A 22,717-nucleotide genomic window follows, 5' to 3' on the forward strand; every position below is an offset into this window, starting at 1 on the left:
CCTCTTCATCACAACAGTTAAAGCTGCAGGTGCCCTGACCTCTTTTAAATCTGGTCACTCTAGTATAGCTCCTGCAGCTTTAACTGCTGTGATGAAGAGGGAATTTCATATATTAGGTCAATATATATTAGGTCACCCTAATATAGCAGATGAATTAGATTTACATAGTTCCAAACTTCCACAAGAAAAGCATGAATGATTGGATATTGTGATTGAAAATAAAACTTCCAACTTGTTAACCATTCTTTCCACTAAGGAACAAACTTTTTTAAAAAGTTAAAGTGATTTTGGTTATTAGCCACTGCGTGCCGGTAAATTAATCTGATTCGTGGCTTAGTAATAATTATTAAAAATAATTTAAGGCTTAAAAGATTGACTTAAGCGTGACTGAGTTAAATTTTAGGGGTAAGTTGATTATTTTTTGTGGAACAGAGTTTATGCTGAACTTCTTTTATGGTATATTAAAATATATTTTAGAAGTTTACTATTTAGCAGTATTGAAGAACTTGAGCTGTGTGATTAAAGGAGACTTGGAAGCTAGTTTAAAGCAGGGGTAGCTAACCCTTTTGGGTCCTCGGGCACATTTTACATTTTGAAATGTGTCCACAGGCGCCATAAAAACTTGGTGTTGGAGGTATTGATTGTTGGGTGGGCTCCTAATCTTACCCTGTTTGCAAATTCCTTCCTCCTTAACTCCAGTTGTGCTTTCCCCCTCCTCTCCTCCCTCCCAGCTTGCAATTTCTTCCTTCCTTCTCTCCCACCACAGTTGTGATTTCCACCCCATTCCACCATTACTCTCTTCCCACTGCTTCTGCCACGTTCACTTTAGGCCTAGGATGGCTACAAGAAGTACAAATATCCCACCTTCCAAGAGACCCCAACATAAAGACCCATAAAGACCCCACTCAAAACCTTAACAGGATTAGAAGAAGCTATGCTAATGGTAGGGGTAAGTGGGAAGGGAATTGTATCTTTAATTTTCTGTGAACTACCCAGAGGCAGTATAAAAATGCAATCTATATAAATAAAAATGTAAATGTTCATTCGAAACAGATGTTATATCTCCGAAAGTTCTTCACCGATTGCTTTGAAATTTTGACACAACGTTGCATTCGAATACGCGAGCGTTGTTATGTAACTATGTTCTATATGGGGTCAAAAGTTTGTCTTAAAATCGAAGAAATAGGCCTCCTCAAAACCAGTCCTGCTGATCATTGTGACATCGCCAACCAGTAGGCCAATCCACTGCCTCTGCGTCCTGTCCTATTTGCATGTTCTCTCACAATTGGCTGAGTGAATATAGATGTCACACCTGTGACAGTTACACGTTCTGAAGAAAAGTAACTGCCAGGAGTTTCCACTAACCTCCTCACCGTAAAAACATCCTTTTTTAAAAAGCAAACAATCTGCTTTACTTCATCCAAATAATGCCTCGCAGAAGATCACACTTAGGTTGTCATACTCGCAGAGCGGAAGCACTGCGACAAGAAATTGCAAATCAGACTGAGGAAGAACGGGCATCAGCAAACGAGAAAAAAAGAAAAAGAATGCCTCAAATACGTGCCAAGGAACCAGCCAAGCAACGTTCAGCCAGACTTGAGGATGCACGGTTGCGAGCACAGCAATTGCATTCTACAGCTTCAGATCTGCTTTGTTCTCAACAGAATGAACGCGACAGGCTGAGAGTGGCTGAAAGACGTCAACGAGAAACAGCACATCAGCGTCAAACACGACTCCGTGGTAAACAATTACACGATTACAATCGCCTTGCATTCCGGTACAACCCAGCTGATGATTATAGTTTGAGGTGGCATGTTCTCATCGGCACTATGACTGAAGTGTGTCCTTCTTCTTCGTGGTCATCTGTGCATTCACACCAATGGGCTCTGCGCCTGCGCGAGCTCGGCTTCGGGAACTTTCAAAGCTTATAATAATTTTAGGCGGGAACCATCCCCCACGCTGCACTGCGCATGTCCGTTAGGTTCCCGCCTGGAAAAATTAAACTGCGTCAACTTGGAGGACCACCAGAGCCATTACAAACTTTGCTTGCCGGATATACCGCAGAATCAAAGCATTTCCTATCTAACATCAGGAAATACAACTCATGCTTCCAAATGACGTCGTTCGGCGCAGAAATCATCACAGCTGCATTTATGCCAACTTTCAAAGTCAAAGGACAAATTTATCATAAAGCCGGCTCCTTCCTTCCATTTCAAGATAGTCAACATAAATTCCTACAAATGTATTTCATTGGTGATGGCAATGATGAATTGAATGCACGCTGCGGAATTTATACCGGCATAAAAAGGTCCATCGTTTCAAAACTGCAAGAGCTACTTCACGAAAAAAACAATTTAGTACATTTGTTCAAAACAGCAATTGACATGATGCCATCTGATACGCACAAGATTGTTATTCATGCTGACAAAACGCCTGCTGGAGAACATGTGCGAAGATTCAATGCTCCAACTATAGACGAAGTGGCAATTGTTATAGTCGGAGATCAATCTTGACAGGACCTTTCAAAGGTGAAGATGTCCTCATTCCTCGCATTCCTATGATTCCAACAGATATGCCATTTCAATTTAAGAGATTGCAATTCCCCATTCGATTGGCGTTTGCAATCACCATCAACAAAGCTCAGGGCCAACCTTTAGAATTGTGCGGTTTAGATCTAGACACAGATTGCTTCTCACATGGACAATTATATGTTGCGTGTTCTAGAGTCGGCAAACCAGACAATCTCTATATCTACACAGACAATGGAACAACTAAAAATATTGTATATCCACAAGCATTGTGAAATTAAACATATTAGAAACATCCGCTTTGTCTTTTCTTTCTTTTCAATTTAACCAGACTGAGCCACAGCAACGCGTGGCAGGGTACAGCTAGTAAATAAATATTCATAAATAAATTCGACAGTGAGGCCCTTAGTGGGGAGAGAGCTGTTTCTTTTCTCTTTGCTTTAAAGTCAGGAGACAAAATGAGCAGGGATGCGAGAAAGGAAAAGAGTAACTAACCTGGAACTATGGGAACAAGGCAAGCTATATGGTATGTGGTGTGGGTAAACTGAGTCAAGCCTCAGGGCAGCAGTGTGCCCTGAGTTTCCAGGCTGCACATGACCTGCTGCTTTGCCTTTATGACACGCCCTGGAACAATGCCCTGGGCCCATCAGGCGCTGTGGGGGGGAGTCAGCAGGGTGTTTGGCTGCCCTGCACACACAGAGCTGAGTTATTTTACGAACGAACCCACCCAGAGAGCTCCAGCTCGTGGGCAGTAATCAAGAAATTGATATAGAACATGGAGGGATCTTATGACAGCAGCGACAGCTGGTCCTTTGCCTGCTACTGGGACCCCATTTTCCTCCTCCTCAGTAGCAGCGTTGTGTTTTGTGTGCTGATCTGCTTCTTCCGGAAGACCCTGCAGGGCCACTTCCTTCAGAGAAGCCAGCTTCAACCGTCTGCAGAGCATTGGTCCAAAACGCAGCGGGTGAGTAGTTTATCCGAGGTTGTGGCTTGGTCCAGCCCAGAGTCACGACATCCCCAACTCCATCTTTACAACCATTGATGCCGTTTAGACTCTGGCCGTGCGCGGAAAAGGCTGGAGGGGAATCGGGCCCTTCGCAGCCCTTTAGCACTTGCTGCAAAGTGCCAAGGCTGATTCAAGCATGTGAACTACAGTTAACTAACCAGAGTTTGAACGTAACAGAACGCCTGCCAGCTGTTTCCAGTGCACAAAGGAAATGGATGTGTGTGTGGTTTAACCTGCACAGCCGTCACTTTTAAAATTAGGGCCGTGAAGGGCTGCTTAGTTGCTCAGAGGCCCTGCTCCCGTGGTCCAGGTGTCGCTTCCAGTGCAAGCAACACACACGCTCCGGGTCTTCAGCTGGATCTCAACCTCCCCTCTTGGAGCCCGGAGCACACACACACCCGGTTGCTTTTCACAGCGCCATGGAGTCACCCACTGCAGTTCCTTGTACTCACACAGCCTTCCCCAAGTGGGCTGTTGGGGATGATGGGAGTTGCAGTTGTCCGCATCTCAAGGGCACCAGGCTTTTGGCATTTCATGGAAACGTGGAGCGGGTCTGCAGAGAGCCCTCTCCTCGAGGTTATTGATGGGGCTTTTTTGGGGGGGAACAGCGCATCCCTGCCCCCTTGCGCCATTAAAACGGCGAGGAGGAAGGTCACGGCGCCGTCCTCCTGCTCCCGTCTCCTTCTCCTCCCCCAGAAGCAACAGCAGAGCATGCCGCCCCGGCAGGGAGACTCTGAAGAAGCCGAATTACTGGACGCCCTGCACCTGCTGCACACCATGATGGAGAAGATCCAGCGTCACCTGCGCCGGCTGGAGAGGAGGCAGAGAAGGTGGAGGGACGCGGAATAAAGAGGCCCTGTGCGGCACTGTTCTGGCTCAGCTGTTCTGGCGGGGCGAGGGTGGAGGGTGTTAGAAATGTGGTTGGAAATAAAGATTCAACAACAATGGTGAAAGCGCTCTGTTTCCTTTTATTAATACAGAATTGCAAGTCTGTACACAGAGCTGTTGCCAGTTGTTCATATACTAGAACTATTTCTTTAGATTCAAGGAGGTACCCAAAGATGTGGAATTCTATTCTAATTCTTAGCAAGGTGTTACAAAAATTGTGGACTACAACTCAATTCCAGATGCAGTCTTAAAAGGAAAGTCCACTTCTACTTCAGGTACTTTAAAAAATCTCTTTGTACAAAGGTCTTCCGCCCCCCCCCCCCCCGGCAATGTAAAAACAGTATAAAAATGCAATAAATAAATAAATAAATAAATAAAATAGTTTATGCTATCCTAAAAGACACCCAAATGGGTTTGATGGTGAGCTTGAAGAAAGTGTGGGAAGGAGATTTTGAAAGGGAATTAGATTACCGTAGCTGGAATAAATTATGGAACAATAGACCATTTAAATCAATATCATTTTCTATTCGAGAAACTTCTCTGAAAATACTGCATAGATAGTATCATACACCAATACAGCTAGCACGTATTACTTCAACATGTAGCCCCCTCTGTTGGAGAGGCTGCAGGGTAAAATGCATAAATTTTCATTTATGGTGGACTTGTCCACATATACAGGTATTCTGGATGTTAGTACATAAAGAATTGATGGTTATTACTATAGAAAGGATTGTATATGATCCAGAATTATGTATAGTTCATGAATCAACAAGGCAGACCATTGAGAATATGCCCAATATGAAGGACTTTAAGGATAATGGAGAGCCAGAGGTAGAATTCAAAAGAATTTAAGCATCACAAGTTATCGGATTTTAGAAAGGCATAAGAAAAGAAATGGGAAGAGAAATGAGTGGTGGGGAAAGGAAGATTAACTGACAAATGGGAAGAGAAAATTAGAGGGCCAAATGTGTAAGCTGTCCGATAGCTTCTAGTTCTTAGAAGTTGGAAAGGTCTAGACTTTAAAGTAAAAATATGTTGGGGAATGAAAAATACGTATTTTTTTACGGTATTTCTATGCTGACCCACAACTGAGGTTTACTGGATGGTGTACATAAAAGTTGGACTGTCAGAATAGGAGGTAGAGACATTAAAGGGGAAAATAGATAACGAAAGCAGAGTTTTGCCAAGAGTGTAGAAGAGACAGACAATGAAACTTTTAAAAGAACATTAAGAGGATTAACTTTAAAGGGTGTGAAAAGGAGGACTGTGTTTCATTGTTTTAAAGGTTTTACAGTTGAGTGATCAAAGCATAATTGAAATCAGTTGTGCCACCTCTCATCTGCAGAAATATAGAATTATTTTTGTATAATTTATCATTTTTTATTGTAAGAGCCACATCCCAAAGAATTTGGAATAGGATGAAATTGGTGACTGGGCAAGAAGTGCAAGTGTTGGCAGATCTCCATGCAGAGATGTTGGCAAAGAGATAAGAGCATACTAAATTGTTGGAGGAGTCTAAAAAGGTAATAAACCTGTAATTTAAGCACCAGTCTAAAATGGGTTAGGCCAGATACTTCAGAATACAAATTATGGTATAATTCAGTGAATTGTTTAAAATGCACACGTAAAGAAAAGGTACGCAGAGGGTGTTTAATGCTTATTTCATGGATGGGAAGAATATGTAAAGATTACCTTTGTTAAAAAGATAATATTCCCTTTCGTTGTCTTAGAGATCCATCATGCAAAACTTCACCATACTGAAATGTGTCTTTCCAAAATATATTCTAGAATAATCGGTTTCCACGCTCTAGTTAAGAAGCAGTTGGTGTTGAGTCTTCCCATTTTAACTTGGCAGTAAAACTTTGTAATGAGGGCTGCAAGAGGGGAACTGGCACAGATATCCCATAAGATCTCGGGGTCTGCAAAGCAATGGGATAAATGTTTAATTATTAAATGTTGGGTAAAAATGTAGGCCATGCTTAAGCCTTGAGGGATCCCAACTTCTGATAAATACTTTGACGAAAGGAACCTTTTGAGAAATGGGAAAGCTTGAAAGTCCAATTAGACTTAAATATATTGAGTTGGATCCAGATTTAAGAGTGGCCAACTGGGCTGGTAGAATCAGACTTCCATACCGCCACTTCCACACGGCAGCCTTTCCAGCCTCCTGGAAATGCTACACAGAGGGTTGGGCCCCCTGTATTCAACGAGGTGAGGCTGTGGGGTGTGTGGGTGTGGGTGGGGCGGGGGGGGAATCCCTGAAAATTGGATGGGGCATCTTCTGTGAGTGGAGCCCTTCCATCCACAGAAGGCAGAGCCTGGATCCTACCCTTTGGAATTAACCATGTAAACATGAGAAATGAGGGCTTAGAGATAGGGGTAAGGGAACGGATTACTGAAGTTGTGTATTTATTTAGCTTGAGTAATGTCAAATGTTAAAATACCAAACTAAGCCTGAAATCCTATATATGCTTTCCTCAGTATAAGTCCTACTGAATTCATTGGGATGTGTATAATTGCACTGTCAGTCTAATTTGAATGTGGATGGTGTTTTTTTAATAAGAGCCTGGGGAAAAAGACATATCAGCTCATCTCTTTGTAAATTTCACAAAACTGTTAGAAACCTCAGTGCCTTAAAGTTTTAATAGGCCACACGTTTGTTTTTACGGCAGTAGACTAACACAGCGCTGTGTGTTGTTCCTTGGATTATGTCCACAGAGTGGTGCTGTTGCACTGCCTAAAATATCTTTTCGCCTCTTCAGTCTTAAAGAACTGGCAACTAGTGAAGTTGTAAATGCTTAGCTAAAACCAAACTCATCACCCTTCTCTCGCTCTCTTTCTTACCCACTAAACAATGCTTCGTGCTACCTGTTTCCAGGCAGACACAAATTTGGGCATAACGTTCCAACTGGATTGCTATCCAGGGAACATCTTGCTATTGCTTTTTTTTTTGCTGAGGCAACTTTGCACCGTATGATTTGCCTAGGTTGTAATGGCTGACATAAGAGGATTTGGGTAACAAGTAGCAGAATATGCTAATCCCATGTTCTGCGGGGATGTTGCATGCCAGGAAACATCTTAATGAAGCAGTATCTTGACAGTAATAAAAGAGGCACTTTGGATTGCCACGAAGAAGCTTTAATATAGAAGCCGTTCCCTGGGTTGATGGTAAATTACGCTCCTGGGGGTTGGGAAGGGATAGGGTACATTATCACGTCCTCAGCCAGCCTTCTTATTACTTAAGCATCCAACCAGTCGTGAGTTTGTGCGTATGTGCGTCTTGTTTATAGAAAGACATTTTATAATTTATTTCTTTTATTACATTTTATTAGCGCAAATCCTGTGTCACCATGGGGCTAATCGTCTGAGAATGATTGGATAAAGATATGTTTGCCTGTTTTCCTTGTGACTAGGACAACACTTTTACACTTTTAAAATAAATGTACTGCAAATAAATCAGCAAAGGTGAAAAAAATGTTATTTTTAAAAAGTTCATTTACCATTTCTTGAAGTTTGAGGTCGAAAACATGTGATTTTTCTCACTCGTCTCCCTCTGGTGTCCTTTCAGCACTTTCTCCTCAGCTTCTTTTCCTTCTCCTCTGTCACCAACTGACTTTTCTTCAGCCCCTTTCCATCAAATTTGGTGCCTTTCCTTTCATTGGCCCAGAGCTCGTGGGAGTCAGCATTATTTCACGTGCATAGCATACACACAGTGTGCCACGTGTTAAATTGCATGCACAGTGTGGGGCATATGCATTAAGTTCCCCTTTGCTTCCCTTCTCAAGCTGCGCAAAGCTCGACTTCTGAACTTCTCGAAGTTTACAAATTTTCTGCATGCCTACACTGCTCAAGCTTAAGTTTAAAACAAAATTGAGCAAAATCAGTCTGGTAGGACTTGAGTAAGCTTACACTACCGTGTTCTTATAGAAGATACTGCCCAATAGCCTAAGCTGGCCCACCAGGTTGAATGTGTCATTCAGTATCCATTGTAATGATACTGATGCTGGAAGGTGTAGGTGTGATTTCAAAGCTTTCTACTGTGATCCAACCAATGCACTATACATGGGACTGCCTTTGAAGATGGTTCGGAAACTTCAAGTGGTGCAGAATGCTAGTAGGGGCGAGGCAATTTGATCATATAATGCCTATACTGTTTCTGAGCCCAAATCAAAGTGCTTGTAACAGTTGGGACTCTGCCGCTAAGATCATCTTCTTGGCTCGCCGCTCTGACCATGTCACTCCACTTCTGAAATCTCTTCATTGGCTTCCAATCCACTTCAGAATCCAATATAAACTTCTCCTGTTGACCTTCAAAGCTTTTCACTGTCTAGCTCCTTCCTATCTCTCCTCTCTCATCTCACACTATTGCCCCGCTCGTGCTCTTCGCTCCTCTGATGCCATGTTTCTCGCCTGCCCAAGGGTCTCTACTTCCCTTGCTCGGCTTCGTCCCTTCTCTTCTGCTGCCCCTTACGCCTGGAACGCTCTTCCAGAACATTTGAGATCTACAAGCTCAATCGCAACTTTTAAAGCTCAGCTAAAAACTTTTCTTTTTCCTAAAGCTTTTAAAACTTGATGTTGCTCGGACTTTATACTGTTAGTCTTACCCTACCCTGTGCCTGTTTAGCCTACCCAGTGCCTGTTTGCATTCCCTTCCCCTCCTTATTGCTTTACTATGATTTTAGTAGAATGTAAGCCTATGCGGCAGGGTCTTGCTATTTACTGTTTTACGCTGTACAGCACCATGTACATTGATGGTGCTATATAAATAAATAAATAAATAAATAATAATAATAAGGACCGCCTTCACCCATATCAGCCTGCCCGCACTTTAAGATCAGAAAGAGACGCCCTTCTGATTTGCCCACCTGTGAGAGCAATGAGGTGGGTGTCCACATGGCAGTGCCCCCAAACCACTGGAACAAACTTCCATTGGAGGTCCGCCATGCACCATCCTTGTAGACGTTTAAGAAGGTCTTAAAAACAAGTTATTTTACCGTGGCCGTCCCATGATGAGTACTGTTATTGCTGCTATCTGTGCTGGTTTTATTGTTTTTAATTGCTATTTTATTATGATTTGTTCTTGTTGCTTTTTATTTTATTGTTTCTATTTTATTTTAAGTGTATTCATGTAATGTTTTGCTGTAAGCCACCTTGTGGTGACTTCTGCCCTGAAAGACAGCCAAGATATGTTTAAAATAAAATGAATAAATAAAAAAATGAGATTTCTAAGGGGGCTGCAGTTGTGCAGCTCCATATATACCACAACACTCATCTGAGCTCTGTTGAACTGGCTGGGTGTGTCTTTATGTGCATGTCCCATGCAGAGCCACTAGTTATGTCCTACTAGTTGCCTGTGTCCAGTTCAGGACTACGGAACCTCTTTCAGCCCGAGGGCCAAATTCCGTTTCGAAAAAGCTCTTGGGGGCCGCGTTCCAGTAGTGGGTGGAGCCAAAAGACAAAAGGGGCATGACCACAGGACCAAAATACACAATTGAAAGCATGTTTTCATTTAATGCTCTTCCTGCCAGTAACTCAGCCTTTGGAGACGCAGTTCAGCCTTTTAGAATGGGGTGAAAACTGCACAAAACCCACCTAATGATCCGTGGTGGGGCCAGGGAAAGGAAGAGCTCCTTCTGAGAAAACCCCTTTGGGCCAGATTAGGACCATTAGAGGGCCTGACGTTCTGCACCCCTGATCTAGGTGGACTGGGGCCATTGATCATGTATCTCATAGAGGTTGTGTGGTTTTTGTTTTGGTCTAGCAGTTAGGCTTCCCCTCTTCAGTCTTGTCTGACTCACCTCTGGTTCTGGTTTCAGTGAATTAATATAAATGATCCCCCCATCCCAAATAGTTAGGACTCTGGCATGGTTCACAGTTCATCGCTCTGACGTTTAGCAGGAGCCATCACAAGATTAATCACTCAGACAGGATTTCCACATCTCCGGATCCCCACTCAAACACAATGGGTGGTATTCAATGTTAGTCATGTGTAGAGAAGACCCATTGAAATGAATGAGGCTTGTTAGTTACAACTAACTTAAATCCTTTTCATTTCAATGGGTCATCTGCATAAGGCTAACCTCGTACACTACCCAGTGCTTTCCTGTGGATCCGGTTTTCACATTCAACTGCAAGTTATCAAGAGTTGTGAGATGTCAGTGATGTGTGTGCATGTATGAACCAGCCGCTGGTTTACTACTAAAATTCTGCATTTCTTACAAAAGTCAAAATAAGCTCTAACATGCCTGGTACAAGAGTGTATTCTATAACTAAAGAATGCAATCTATAATTAAGCCTAATTACTGAAGGCATCCCAGTTGAAGTTTCTTAGGTTGGAGAGATGGCAAATTCGACTGTGGCCTTGGAGAGTTAGAGCATGTGGTTGCCTTGTGATTCCAAGCACTCTTGGATGAAGCTCAGTTTCTAGGTCTAAATTGGGCTTTAGGCCTGATCTTGTTATTTGATGGATGATCTATGCCAGGAGAAGGACAAGGGGGGTGGTGGTTTGCAAGCATGATCATTCTCATGGACCTCTTTAGTAGCTTTTAGTACAAGTGATTGTGGTATTCTTTTGGGTTGGGAGTGGAAGAGAAGTCAACCAGCACCACGTTCTGGAATGGGCCATCCTAGTAGGACCAGAACTGCTATTTAATGGGGCCTCTGTCTCAGTTGCCTTTATGTTTTGGTGCCTTATTGTGTTGTATCTATCTAGGTCAGCCCAGTAAAGCTACTAGCCCCAAAAGCAAAACTAAACCCTATCCTGTTGGCCTAACTAGTCTCTGTGGTATGGAGTGTTTCACCTGCTTAGGCTGGTGGTCCAGTTGCAACCCTATCTAGAAAGATGTAGCCTAGCTTTGGTGATCCATGTTCTGGTAACCTCCAAGATAGACTACTGTATTGTGATTACATGTGGGGCTGCCTGTGCCAGAAGTTACGATCAAACTACACTGGTGCTTTGTCAACCGTACTGGCTCCCACTCTGTTTGCAGGCTCAATTTGGTATGCTGGTTTTGAACTTCTAAATCACTTCTCAGTGGCCAACTGGAAACGTTCAGATTTCAACCCATGGGATGCAAAAAATGAAGGGTAGTTTCACAAGATCATGGTGGTCTCCTCTGCATAGTAGAAGTTATCACTTTTAATGATGCCCCATACGTGTCACCTGAGGTGGCCACCTTGGCATCCCATGTTATGGCCACCTTTTTTCCCAGCCACATCCCAGCATCAGAAAAGCCCACTGGTAGATTGTGCTTAATTAGTGGAGTGCTGTACTGATTTTGTACCTCTGGCACCACAATGTCTTGGATTGTTCCTGCCTGGGAGCCTACTCTCAGGGACCTTTTGCATGCAAGCCTGAAGCTAGAGCCAACTTCTTTTCCACTATCCCCAGCAGTCCTTCTCAGTTCAGTCACGGCATCCCACCACTCCTGCCTGTAGACTTCTTGGGCTTGTTTACCAATGAGGGAGGCAAGAGCTCTTACTGAGCATGCTCAGGAGAAAGCCCCAATGATAGCCAGCTGGAGAAGAGCAAATGAGATGCATGCTGGAGCCCACTTAAGACTTACCCATCTGCTCAAGTGCAGTGTCACAGACATTCTTGTGGCCTTAGAGGTGACGGTACATGAGCAGCCTTGGTAGTCTGCTCCTCTTGAAACTTCCTCCTTGCCACATTTTTCACCTTTTCCAAAGGCCCAAGGAGCTTTCTATTTGGGAGGCCCAATAGTTTTCTGGTATGGACGGTGGGGTTTGAATGTTCATTGCATTGCATTTAAGGCACAATCTCTTTGTGGATCAGGTGGTTATAATTCTAAATGCAATCCATCTTGGATATTTTGGATATGCCTATATCCTGTATCCTGCTTGTGGGTCCCTAGTCGATAGCTGGTTTTCTGTGTGAACAGAGTGCTGGACTAGATGGACCCTTGGTCTGATCCAGCAGGGCTCCTCTTAAGTTTTTATTTATTTATTGGATTTCTATACTGCCCAGTAGCCGAAGCTTGATGCTGCTTGATACTGTTATTTACTCATCTTTCTCTCTGCTCCTCCTCTCCCAACTCTTAGGTTGAATCTAAATCAGAAGAAGGGCCAGCATGGAGTATATTGCGAGACGACTTCATGATGGGAGCCTCAATGAAAGACTGGGATAAAGAGAGTGATGGGGAAAACAATGCTGGACAAGACAATGGTGTCAAACAGGAAAGTGAGAGTGACTCCGACTGATGAACTCCAAAGTGGTTCCAAAATCTATGTGTATTTCCGTGGAACGCATAGGATTTTTAAGGTTGCCTTTTTATACAAAAAGCAAAGAACCACTTTAAAGGTTGAGGAACTCATTTTAACAACGGAAGCATCGTCTTAACAGTCCTGAAATCTGTAGTATTTCGTCACCAAACTGGTCTTCATTTTCTGCATATTTCCAGAACACTTTGTACAGTCAAAGCAGTGGCATCTGCCCAATCAGAAAGAGGAGTGAGGTTTGTGAAGGATGCTAAGAGTTTAAATATTGATTAACATTGCTGTAGTATTGTGCTCGACTTTCCACCTCAATATTTGTAACTTGGCTATGTGTTGGTTGGCTCATAAAATAAATAGCAAAATACCCTTTCCGTGTAAAATTGTCTGCTCCTGTAGGAACTTAACTTTTTCTGGACTAAGAAAGGTTTTGTAGGTAATGAACCAACCATTCATGTGATAACATTTGTCTTTTAGTGTTGATATAAGTGGAGACAACCATTAAACTTAATTTTAAAAGGGGTAGAAAAAGCCAGTATATATAACAGTACTGAGTCGGTGTGTGTGTTAGAGAGAGGGAGAGACGGCGAAGTATTGGCAGGGGGTGGAGGGCTTTGAATCTTTATATATAAAGTTTGCACACTAACATTGAACTGAAATTTGAGATACTGGGGCTGGGATCCAAAGGATTACACAAATAGTTCCATGTGCCCAAGGGGATCTTGGGCTTTCTATAATACGTCGTGCACCCTTTTTCATACTGAATGGAGTTTCAAAAGCAATTTGATATGGAGTGGCTATGGTCTTTTTTCTTTTTTAACTTTCTCAAAAAAAAATACAAAAATCTAAGGGTGCTTAAACTATTTGGGGATGCTTAAAGTAACTCTTTGGCTCTTGATCAAAATATTCTCCATTTGGAAAAGAAAGTGAATCCAGTGGATTGGGAAGACAATGATAACCGTGGGAAATTTAGGGGAAGCAGAGCTCTAAAAATAACCTGGGGTTCATTTGGTCTCCTTGTAATCCTTTCCTGGTGTTATCACTGCTCCACATCAGTGCCTAACCCACGTTTCCAGGGTCAGAGTCCTCTGTTTTGTTTTCGTGAACCACCTGGTTGGCTTTTGCCCAGAGAGCTCCATTTGTTTCATACAGAGAGAGAGAGAGAGAGAGATTTCTGTCTTGCTAAGGAACTCTTTGAGTCCAAAGTATGCTTCCGTATATAACACAGTGCAACCTGTGAGTTTCCTACTTCCATGTTTTATGCCTTGCAGGGCTCTGTGACCTAGGTATGAGTTGTTGGTTTTGAGGGCGGTGGTTGTGCTGGTCAAATAGGAAATTCAGAGTATTTGGGGAAGCTTCTATCAAAGGCTTTGAACCAAGAGCAACTATTTTAGACACCTTTTCAAATCTGTTTTCACACCAAATTGTGGCTCTATGGTCCATAATAGCAGCTAAGCTTCTGTTTAGTCTTCCCATCATCACCATGAGAACCAGTTGTGCGGGAACTGCAGTTGGGCTGATTATTTGGCAGCTCTTTTCTGGACAAAATGGAGTGAAGCTTTATGCCTTTTAAACAAATTCATAACAAAAAAACTGGGAGACTAAAGCATAGCCTACGCCCATGATATTTTTCTAACTATCCGTGACCAATCCATAAACAGGTAATTATAAGCACTTATGCTCGACGTCTTCTATTTCCCTCTCTAACTGTATCCATTTTGTCTCCAAGAACCTCCACTTTCACCGCCACTCGAGCTTTCATGCCGTATACAAACTTCAGCCCTGCCACTTCTATAGAGCCTCCTTGCACTCCTTATTTAGCAAATACTGACTTCCCCAACCTTTGTCTCTGTCTCTCTGTGTTAGGATTATTACAATTACCATGCCGAGGGTTTGTGTGTGGATGGAGGACATGTAGCAACAGTTGGCCAACTGTTGCTTGCTGTGTTTGTCCGTTGAGTCAGTGGTCCCTAGCTGTTGCAATAGGTTCAAGGATAAAGGGCAGCGGGGAGAGCAAGTCTATTCCCAAACGTATTGCCGGGCCTTTTTCATGGTTCAAGTGGAGGAAGCAGCAGGCCGCTTGCATTCACTTGCACACACACTCCCTGTCAGTCCTCAAACCATTCAAAAATTTGCTCCTGCTTGCTTCTCTCTGATGTGGTAGTTATTGAGATCAGGGGACGAAGAGGATGATTTTGTGACCCTCTTCCCCATGTTCTGCAGGGAAATGATCAAGGCCCTATGAGTGGTAGAGATCTCCTCTTATCCAGCAGCGCCCAACACGTCCATACACTTCATAATGAGGGGGATTATAAACAAAAGCTTCATTGTCTTTCAATAGACACCAACCCAGTTTAGACACCATGCTGGGGCTCATTGTGGGTTATTTAACCCATGATGAGCTGCAGCACCAGTGGGCATCAAGTTGCGTACGCAACCTGCACTCGGTGGTTGCCCTGTTGTGTGAACCCAGTGTTAAACAGTCCTTGCATAACATAAAACAGACCATGAGTTATGCAAGGGTTGTTATTTATTTATTTATTAAATTTATATACCACCCCATAGCCAAAGTTCTCTGTTAAACCCTCACGTAGCCCAAGCTTGCTGAATTCGCACAACACAGGGGGTTGCGTATTCAAAATGGCATTTGCACGCACCCCACATGTTAAATAACCCACAGTGGGCTGTTGTGTTTTGTGAACAGCCCCACTCCTTTCCCTGTTTGAACAAGGAGCCATTCCCTAGCAGGCAATATTTACCCTGAGTACCCAATGTTTGAAACTATACAAATGTCTTTAAGGATATTCCAGTAATAAGGATAAGTAGCTGGTGGCCTCCAGGGACTTTCCATCTGCCCCCAGGTGTAGTCGCCTAATTCAGGGATCCTTTTTCCTATGCATCTTGGATGCTTTCTCTAAGAAGCAAAGGGCGCTATAGCTCTCTGTTCCCTATTATAAAGAGCAACAGAGGCTGTGTTTGTTGCCTCCTTAGGCCCTTCAACAGCTCACTCCTGTGTGTTACCTGTGTTTGGGTTCATGCTCAAGAACAAGCAGCTGAAATGCTGAAGGGATCCTGTGTTTAAATTTATACAGCACAGCGGGGATTTAAAGAAGTCTGTGGTGTGTGCAGGGTTGCTGACTTGTCTTCCAGTAGCTTGTAGCTCAGCCATCCCCAAACTAATGCTTTCCAGGTGTGTTCGACTTCGGCTTCCATCTGCCCCAGTCAACCTGTCCAATGGTCAGGAATGCTGGGAGCTATAGTCCAACACATCTGGCAGGACCAGGTTGGGGATGGCTGTTTTAGATGGACAGAAATGTTCAATTATCATAAGATTTGTATTCCAAATGCACTGTGATAGATAACTGGAACTTTTGGAAAGACATGTTTCCTACATCTTTCCTACTGTAAAGTATTTGAAACTATTGTTATGTAAAACTAAATTATGATGTCCAGGTGTGCTTTTTTATACAAGCTTGAAAACAGCCTCTTGTGTCTTTTATTGTTTAGTGCCAATATGATGCTACTGATTTTAAACTGCAAAGAACAGGCCTGCTTTTTAATTCAGGAGAAAGCCACAATCCTGCCTACTAAATTCCTTGTTTGATGTACACAATGTGTGTAGAGGCGGGGTTAATCTTCCTCTCTACTAGGGCACCTAAGGAAAATTACATTGAGCATCTGGATGGCATGGTAAATTGCCAGGTATTGCAGCGTACCTCTCCTATACCAGATGCAAGCTCCTTTTAATTTGTTTTATATTTTTATTTAACTAAAGGCTTAGGGCAGGTTGCAACAGTTCTTACGAGCAGAAGATTAAATAGAAACAGCTGAAATATAAAACATCAGAGTAAAACGCCACACAATGTCAATACCAGAACGCAAAAATTAGATTTAATCTTATATTTCAATATTGGCTATTGTGCTGCTTTGCAGTATTGATCCCCACACTTGGCTTTTCATCTACCGCCTTAAAAACACACCTAATTGTTCCAAAACTCAAACGGATAATCCTTTAGTCTTTAATGTATTTGTTTTATTGTGTTAAAATTTTGGTTCCGATTCTTGAAGTTAAAATTTTGGTTCATGTGATTGCTAGCTTCCTTGAGCACCATTTTTGTAATAGAAAGGTAGTGTGGAAATCAATAAATAAACTTCATGTTACTTGAGTAACTGTTGATATATATCTTGATCCTTGCCTATTTTCCGGCCTTCTCTAAGTTGTACCTAGAATAGGTGCCTTTATTCTTTGTCCTTGAGTATAAAACTGCATAGTGTGTTCTTGCTATGAACTTCTTATGTGAGACAAATAGGAGATGGGTGTATTCACACTCAGCCTGATGAAAGGTTCTGGAGAACTTGCAAGCTGGCTAGTATTTTGGGGATGTATTGGTTAGTCCTAGAAGCCCTACTGGGATACGTGATATTTGAAGTTCAGCAGAACTTATGAAGCTCCTAGTATGAAGTTGTGGAGCTGCAGTTGGATTCTCTGCTTGTGCTTGAAGTTCTTTTCAGCGTCAAAGAAACAAAACTGTTGTATGCAAAACTGAATTCAAGTTGAATCAACTGGTTTATATATTTTCAAAAGTACTTGGGAGGAGTTGAGCAAGTGGAGGAAGGAAAATGAATTTATAACTACTAGATTGGCTCATGTGGGCAGTATCCAAGAATCTGAATTTTATTCTAGCCCACTTCTTCTAGCAGAGCTCAAACAACAGTTGTTTACATTTTCAAGCATCTTAGATAGCTAAAAAGTTACAATCATGGCTTGATGTCCATTATCAGAAAGGGAGGTGCACACTAATCATCATCATCATCATCATCTCTGACTTTGCCTTGTATCGTGACGATTTTTCTCCCCGGACGTGAACATCTGGCTAGTCAATATGAGGGCAAAAGCAAGGAAAACCCCACAGGGGAGTAAAAAATAGCCAAAGGCAAGAGTGGAACCAGATAATCTTCTACAATAATATTGTTAGTAAAAGTTTTATTAAAGTGCCAGGTGCCTACGCGTTTCGAACACGGTTGCGTTCCAACCGCGTTCGAAACGTGTAGGCACCTGGCACTTTAATAAAACTTTTACTAACAATATTATTGTAGAAGATTACTTGGTCCCACCCATGCCTTTGGCTATTTTTTACTCACTTAGTCAATATGAGGGCCTAGGACAGGGCAGCCACCTTCTTTAGCCCAGCTTCTGCCTAGCTAATATGCCAGCCTTCTAGAGTGAACTATCCTAAAGAATAAGACCTTGTAGAGTTTTCTGCAAAACTGCGGGAACCTTTAGGTTGTCTGCTCACTTAGCACCAATCCCAGTGCTAACTAGCTGAGAGTGAAACTGAGAACAGAATCCTTTTTCACAGGTCCAGGGCTGTTTATAGGCTTTCCTCCCAACTTTCTGGTGCCAAAAGTGAGGACTTCTCTCTGTTAGCATCCTTTACTTTTAGCAGTTGGAGAAGCACTGGGGGGGAGGCTAGAGGGGTCCCCAACCTGGACTAGCATGTAAGGGGAATGGACCACCAGCAAAACGTAAATCTCGTTGCCCCAATCTGTTGCTGAAATATGCTTAATTTCCACACTTTTTCTGAATTGCAAATTTAGTGTACTTGTGCAACTTGGAATACCATGGATAGATACGGGTTTATAAATACATTGTCATTATGCGTGTTTTAGTTTAGTTGATGTACGCTGTTGATCTGTGTAAGCAACTTCTTCTTGGCTTTCCCCCAGGGATTAGCAGGCAAAGTTCTTATGACTCTGAGGAATAGGTTACCCAGGCCTATACATATTAGTAGATCTTTCCCACCCACTGTTAACACCTAATTATGCCCAGGAGGGATAGAAGGACCTTCCTCATTAGAAATATGGTTCTGGATAAATGTGGGAGGCACTTGGGATGCAAGACCTGCCGTAGTTAGCTTGAGCATTTTCTACACACACAATAAATGTATTGGGATTTGAAATCCAGTTTCAAGTCTGGTTTCGTTTGATTTTTAACACATACACACACACGAAATAAAATCTGGCATGCTGACAGTATAATGGCTCTGGAACTGATCATTCCTTTAATCCTTTTGCAGAAATGGATTGCCCAGCGTGTTGACTGCAAAACTGCTTTCTGGCGCAATCCTACCCCTGTTTAGACAGAAAAAGAGCTACAGTTCCCAGCATTCTCCAACCACCCATAATGGGAACTGTAAGACTTTTTTTTTCTATTCCAAGCAATTTTTAAAACACAAAAGAGGGCCTTCTCGATGCAAGAGAGGCTAGTTTGGCCCTTCTCTGTTGTCCGTCTGCCAGCAGGCAAAAAATGTTTTAACTCAGACAGGCTTTGGGCATGTAAGCTGGTCCATTGTAATTGGTTAGTGCTGTTTCTTTATATTATTTTTGTGGTTTTTAATGTATTTTTTTATGCTGTGTGTTGATTAAGAGTTTGTTGATCTGGATTTTATTGTTAGCTGCCTTGAGCACCATTTGGGGGGGGCGGAAAGGGGGTGCTAGCAATTGAATTATTAAATAAATAAATTCATATCTAAATATATTTCTGCCTGTCCCCTAAAGTTCTGAGCTGGATGGGGGAGGTAGATTTTGGCATGACTAAGGGGACAATCCTATACATGTTTAGACAGAAAAACTCCTACAAAAACTTTTTGTAGGACTCTTTTTCTGCCTAAACATGCATACAGTAGAATAGTATTTATTGCATTAGTCCTTAGACCATAGCAGTACACAACCGTGAAAGAAAGAATACATAATTTTGCAATAATTACCAATTAAAATTAGTCATTAAAATTGTTCAAGTTAAAAGATTCTCTTAAAATAGCAATCAATTCCATATGTTTGTATAACTATGCATAAGATTGTATGTTGTAGAACTTTTTCTGTCTAAACATGTATAGGATTGCATTCTACGCTGCTAGGTTATTCCCATTTTACAGATAAGGAACTAAAGATAATGCAGGACTGAAAGCCTCACAAAGCTATAGCTGACTGAGTATTTATTTTATTATTGCATTTATATTCTGCCTTTTTTCCTCCAAGGAACCCAAGGCGGCATACATAATCCTCCTTCTCTCCATTTTATCCTCACAACAACAAGCCTGTGAGGTAGGTTGTGGTGAGAGTCTGTGACTGGCCTAAAGTCACCCAGTGGGTTTCCATGGCTGAGTGGAGACTAGAACCCAGATCTCCTGACTCCCAGTCTGACACTTTAGCCACTACACCTCACTAGCTCAGCTCTCCCATGTCCTACATCTGATGGAGGGAGCACATCCTTTTTATCTTACATTCATCGCATTGACACATCATGAAATCAGTCCCGGGTGTTCCTGTGCTGAGCCAATTTGGGACCAATTTTCTAAAGAGTAATAGACACCTTGGATTGCCCTTAAGCTCTTAAAATGCTGTGAATAAATCTTAATTATTTTTCTACTCTCAGCCATAATTTCAAATAAAAATAAAAATCTTGCAGTCATGATGCAATCATTTGAATTCCAGGCCATTCCTCCTAATTAACCTGCTTTCATCATCCTAATAAAGTTATCCAAATGGCAATATATAATTTAGATTAATTTGTTTCTCCCTGCAAGACATGTTATTCAAGTAGTTAGATTTTCCAACAAGATAGCATGTGTGGTTGGTGACAGTAAATGTGAATTTTACGTCTACAGCAGGGAGCAAAGGAATAAAAGAAAATAAATGAATAGTAGGGGTGTGCAAAGTGGGTCTTCTCTGCCTCGAAATTCGATCTGGAGCTCCATAGAGGTGGAGCGCCCCCCCTCCCCCTCAGTGAATTACCCATCGAATTACCAGTTTCCAGGTAACTGGTATTAACAAAAATGCTTACAGCTCCCTCATTTTTAAGGATGAAGAGATAAAACTTGGCAGTGATAGCCCTTAAGGTGGGCTTTAGCCACACCATTTTTGAATCAAATTGGTTCATGCTTTCATTTTTTAGGGAATTTTTAAATGGAAATTAACAAAAATGCTTACATCTGCATAATTTGTATAGATAAAGAGATGAAACATGGCAACATGATAGCTCTTAAGGAGGGCTTTAGCCATGCCAAATTTGAATCAGATCCACTCATGCCTTGACTTTTTAGGATTTTTTTTTAAAAAAATCCCCACTCCAGACGCCCCCTGCCCTGCACCCAGCCGCTGAAATTAAGTACTTGCTTGTGCCTGACTCAGGAGTAGAAGCTTTCTCACTGAGCATGCCAGCCAGCCAGCTCAGCAGCACTTTCACACTGGAAATTTGGATGATTGACTTCTATGAGTCTGAGCAGAAACGCACTTCCTCTCTCTCTCCCCACAACCAGAATCAGCAGCCAGTTAGTGTTTCCCACTGTGATTGGAGGAGAACGGTCAAGGACAGTGTTGTGGCTTTTCCTAATTGGTTAGCTGCAGAGGTCAATATCAAAGCTAGCCCTCACCCCACTCAGCATCTTCCTAATATGGAGATATTCAATTTAGACACACACACAGAGCACAGGATAATTCCGGAGACCTTAGAAACTCTGATTCAGCATGTCTTCGCTCTGATATTAATCAATGGGTTTGGAAGAGGCCAATCTCTGCCCTGGAAGATTGAATACTCCACGGATGTTTGTGGTTACCAGATAATTCCGGGGCGGAGTGCACACCTCTAATGAGCAGTACTAGGGCCAGGATTTGAGTGCAATGAAAACATCTGAATGTTTTCTTTAAAAGACATGCATAGACATATGGATAGGCATATAGTTAAATTATGGAATTTGCTTCCATAGGATATGCGGATGGCCACCAATTTAAATGGATTTGGAAGGGGATTTCATCAATTCATGGAGGAAAAGGTTATCAATAGATATTAGTCACAATGGCTACATGCTAACTCAGAACATCACAGGGGAGCAACAGCTGGAGAGGACTATTGCCTTTGTGTCCTGCTTGTGGGCATCCCATGGGCAACTGGTTGGCCACTCTAGGTAACAGGCCGCTGGACTCGATAGGGTAATTATTGGATTTATTATTGGTTTTGTTGAGTACGTGTGCCTGTTTTGTATGGCGTCAAGAGTTTCATCTATAAGGTGACTATTAAATGAAATTAATAAATAGGCTGATCCAGCAGGGCTCTATGTTCTTATAGAGATTTATAATTCATAGGATGATTCAGCAGCCATTAAAAAATTGGTGGACTACATCAGCTTCTGCTATTTCCGCTGTTTTCCAGGTAAAAAAACGATTCATCAGATAGTGAAAGGGGTTTGATAGGGAATTATTCCCTGAACCTTTTTGCGTATGTGGGGCTTTGCTCGTTTTAAGTAAGCAATGAAATGTCCTCTGTGGTCTGGGGAGTTCAGTCAAAAGTGCTTCCATACAATGTGACTTGCATTGTCATCAGTTGTGCAGATGCTCACAATAATGCTGAGCACATAATAAGTAACATGAGCACTGATGTCTTTGGTCCCTGCAGAATTTTTCCAAAGCATTGCAGCCACATGAGTTGTCATCAGGTGGCTGAAACTGTAAGCTTGGATGTGCCCAACCACATATTATACTTGAGATCCTGTCCTCTCCATGATGGATCATCCAGAAGTATGTTCCTCCTCCCTGTTAGAGCCTAAAAAGTAGTTGAGATGTAATAAAGGTATTGTGTGTATGCTGCATTTGCTGTGATTGGTTAAGCTTGTTTTGCTATTAGGAGTGCAATTTTGCAAACCTGAGTCAGCAAACACACACACACGGTTCCTCTGCCAAATTAGTGTACTTCCTTGATTAATCAAATTATTCTGGCAAGCAACCAAGTGTGCTTGTTTCTTCCAGTATTGATATCTTCAAACAACAACCCCTCGCCACCCCCCACCCCCCATTTTAGTTACCTTTTACTACTGGAACTTGGAGATATGGCAGTTCAACCCACAGCATTAATTTTATTTTTATTTTTATTTATTATTGCATTTACATCCTGTCTTTTTTTCTGTGATAGAACTCAAAGTAGCATACATTGAATTTTCAAGAGGTCTTCCTTCCAGTCAGGTACCTGTTCGGCTCCAGCAAAATTGTTGCATTGCAGTAGAGTCCACTG

The 22,717-nt window shown here is 42.2% G+C and overlaps 1 protein-coding gene across 1 annotated transcript in view; it reads left to right on the plus strand.

Moving 5' to 3' along the window:
- Positions 1-13,027, plus strand: part of RRP15 (ribosomal RNA processing 15 homolog) — a 47,915-nt gene extending 34,888 nt beyond the window's left edge. Inside the window, exon 5 of the mRNA XM_063125580.1 lies at positions 12,484-13,027. Coding sequence (XP_062981650.1) covers positions 12,484-12,642 — 159 coding nt within the window. The 3' untranslated portion in view covers positions 12,643-13,027. The remainder of the gene's footprint in view (positions 1-12,483) is intronic.
- Positions 13,028-22,717: the final 9,690 nt, after the last annotated feature.

The sequence above is a fragment of the Elgaria multicarinata genome, chromosome 4, assembly GCF_023053635.1.
Source record: "Elgaria multicarinata webbii isolate HBS135686 ecotype San Diego chromosome 4, rElgMul1.1.pri, whole genome shotgun sequence".
Lineage (NCBI taxonomy): Eukaryota > Metazoa > Chordata > Lepidosauria > Squamata > Anguidae > Elgaria > Elgaria multicarinata.